The following is a 2,729-nucleotide window of genomic DNA, read 5'->3' on the forward strand; positions in this document are numbered from 1 at the left end:
AAAACATCTGTAAGTCTTAGTCAAGAAGTGATGCAAAGTATTGGTTGTAGTAGAAGGGAATTTCCTTTCATGTACTTAGGCTGTCCTATAATTTATTCCAGAAAGAAGAAGGTGTATTATAATGATTTGATAAAGAAGGTTAAGAACAAACTTTATAATTGGAAAGGTAAGCTTCTTTCATTTGGTGGAAAGGCAGTTCTTATTACTAGTGTTCTAAAAGTATGCCTCCATACTTGCTTTCTGCAATGGCTCCTGCAAAGTACACTATAAATGAATTACATAAAATCTTTGCAAGATTCTTCTGGTGCAATAAAGAGGAAGGGAAGAGCAAGCATTGGTCTGCATGGTTGAAGGTTTCTTTACTAAAGACTGAAGGAGGGTTGGGGTTCAGATCTCTTTTTGATATCTCCAATGCATTGTTTGCTAAGTTGTGGTGGAGATTTAGAAATAGTTGTTCCTTGTGGTCTACTTACATGTGGAACAAGTATTGTAAGAGGCAAATCCCAACTTTAGTGCAATGGAAAGGAGGCTCTCAACGTTGGAAGAAAATGCTTGAAGCTAGAAATAATATGGAGAAACATATTTGGTGGGAACCAAGAAATGGTTCTGCCAATTTTTGGTATGATAACTGGACTAAATTGGGACCTCTTGTAGATGTGATGCCTTCTAACTTTCCAATGGATGAAAGCATTCAGGATGTGGATGAAATAATGATGGATGGAAGATGGAATATTCCAAAACTGCAACAAACAGTTCCTAAAGATTTAGTTGAGTACATTCTGAAGATTTTTTCTAGAGATGCAGTTAATCACTCAATGGAAAAGGCATGGTGGCTACTTAATGGTAATGGAAATTTCACAGTATCAAGTGCATGGGATAAGCTCAGACAGAGAAAGGATCATAACTGGTTTTTTCAGCAAATATGGACTAAGGTTTGTAGTTCAAGATTGCTTTTTTCTTATGGAGAGTTTGGAAGCAGAAATTACCATTGGATCATGTATTAGCTAGAATGGGCATATTTATTGTTTCTATCTGTAGATGTTGTTCTCAGCCACAACAAGAAACATTGTAACATACATTCTTGACAGGAGAGTATGCAGCAGGAATATGGAAAACATTCTCAGATGCAGCAGGAATTCATGGCCCTTTTGTTCAAGTGAAGCAAGCAGTCAAGAAGTGGTGGGATGCAAAGTGTTCAGTCAAGTTGAAGCCATTATATCAGGCAGCACCTGCTATTATAGTTTGGCAACTATGGAAAAGAAGAAATACAGTTCTGCATGGAGGGACAATGTCTAAGTACAAGGTGATATATGCCATTAATCTGAATTTAGTCGAACTAGCAAGAACCAAGTACCATTGGATGAAGAATTTGTCCAATTCATGGTCTCATCTGGTGCAATAGCTTATAGATTATAGCTCAAATGATATTTACTTTGGTTTAGTGGACAAGTCCACCTCAGGGATGGTTTAAATGTAACAGTGATGGTGCATCAAAAGGGAATCCTGGACCTAGCTCTTCTGCATATTGTGTTAGGGACAGTGTAAGGGAGTTCATTCATGCTAGTGTAAGGAGAATAGCAGATACACATTGTCTTGTAGCTGAGGCAAAAGCAATGTACAATGGCATAGTTTACTATGTTAATATCCATTTGATGCCACTATATGTAGAGACAGATTCATTAACTCCGGTGAAGATAGTTGAAGGTGAATGGGAAGTGCCATGGTCAGTCAGTATGGAGGTTCACAACATCTTGGAATGTCGAAACAAAGGGTTAATACATATCTGGTGAAGTCAATATGGAGCTTCACAACATCTTGGAACGGAGAAAGAAAGGGTTAATACACATTGGCCATGTCATGAGAGAAGGAAACCAGCTGGCTGATTTTTTTGCTAACTATATATTTGATTTTGTAGGTACACTGGACTGTAATAATTTTCAAGAACTACCAGTAGCTGCAAAGAAGCTGGTTAACATTGATAAAATGCACATTTCATCATTCAGATTCAAGACAGTATATACAAGAGAACCAGATTGAAGATCAGGTAAGGACATTTCCACAAGATGCAGTAAAACTGCAACAAGTTGAAAAGGAAGTAAGAGCACAAGAGGGTCAGCAACAATAGAGATAAGATGATCAAAAGGGAAGATTAGTAGCCATGATTTCTGTTACTATGCATTTTCTAACCAATGCGTGGTATTAACTTGATGTTCAGGCTATTGCAAGAATTTGTATACTAATGCAAAGTCATGTGTACTGATGAGTATACAACATAATGCAGATTCATGGAGTACATGCAGATGAGTAAAGAACAGGTCTTTAACATACTCAAAATCCACGTTAGAAGGAGTCTTCTGAGATTATTTATTTCATAGCACCTAGTGAGATCTCTGAGGTTGCTTCTGGTGAAATCAAATCAAGACTTGCATAGTTTGTTGTTTTTAGGCTTTGGTAGTTTTGCTTAGTCTGCTTAGTGCATGTTTTAGGCACTTTTGGCCTTGTATTTTCAGATTCTGTACAACTATTTTGTTTAATAAAACCACGACTAACTTAATGTTGGCTGTTTTGATAAAAAGAAGAAGAGGGAAGATCAAACGAGTGGAAACATACAACAGAGAGAGAGGATGAAACGAGTGGAAAAATACAACAGAGGGAGGATCAAATGAGTATAAACATACAATAGAGGGAGGACAAAGCTAAGAGCTGAAATAGAAGAAAATATTATGAAG

General features: G+C 37.1%; 1 protein-coding gene across 1 annotated transcript; it reads left to right on the top strand.

Annotated features, from left to right (window-relative positions):
- Nucleotides 1-221: 221 nt before the first annotated feature.
- LOC132637701 (uncharacterized) lies at nt 222-1,931 on the top strand. Its single transcript, XM_060354755.1, has 4 exons — nt 222-932; nt 1,039-1,290; nt 1,443-1,723; nt 1,916-1,931. Exons 1-4 carry the CDS (start codon nt 222-224, stop codon nt 1,929-1,931), a joined length of 1,260 nt encoding a protein of 419 aa, XP_060210738.1.
- Nucleotides 1,932-2,729: the final 798 nt, after the last annotated feature.

Source organism: Lycium barbarum, chromosome 4, assembly GCF_019175385.1.
Source record: "Lycium barbarum isolate Lr01 chromosome 4, ASM1917538v2, whole genome shotgun sequence".
NCBI lineage: Eukaryota > Viridiplantae > Streptophyta > Magnoliopsida > Solanales > Solanaceae > Lycium > Lycium barbarum.

Excerpts from the sequence above, each read along its gene's own strand:
- LOC132637701 (XM_060354755.1), top strand. The coding sequence starts at position 222 with ATGCCTCCATACTTGCTTTCTGCAATGGCTCCTGCAAAGTACACTATA. Across the intron at positions 933-1,038 it reads TTCAGCAAATATGGACTAAG|ATGTTGTTCTCAGCCACAAC; the intron begins GTTTGTAGTTCA and ends TTCTATCTGTAG. Across the intron at positions 1,291-1,442 it reads GTTCTGCATGGAGGGACAAT|TGGACAAGTCCACCTCAGGG; the intron begins GTCTAAGTACAA and ends ACTTTGGTTTAG.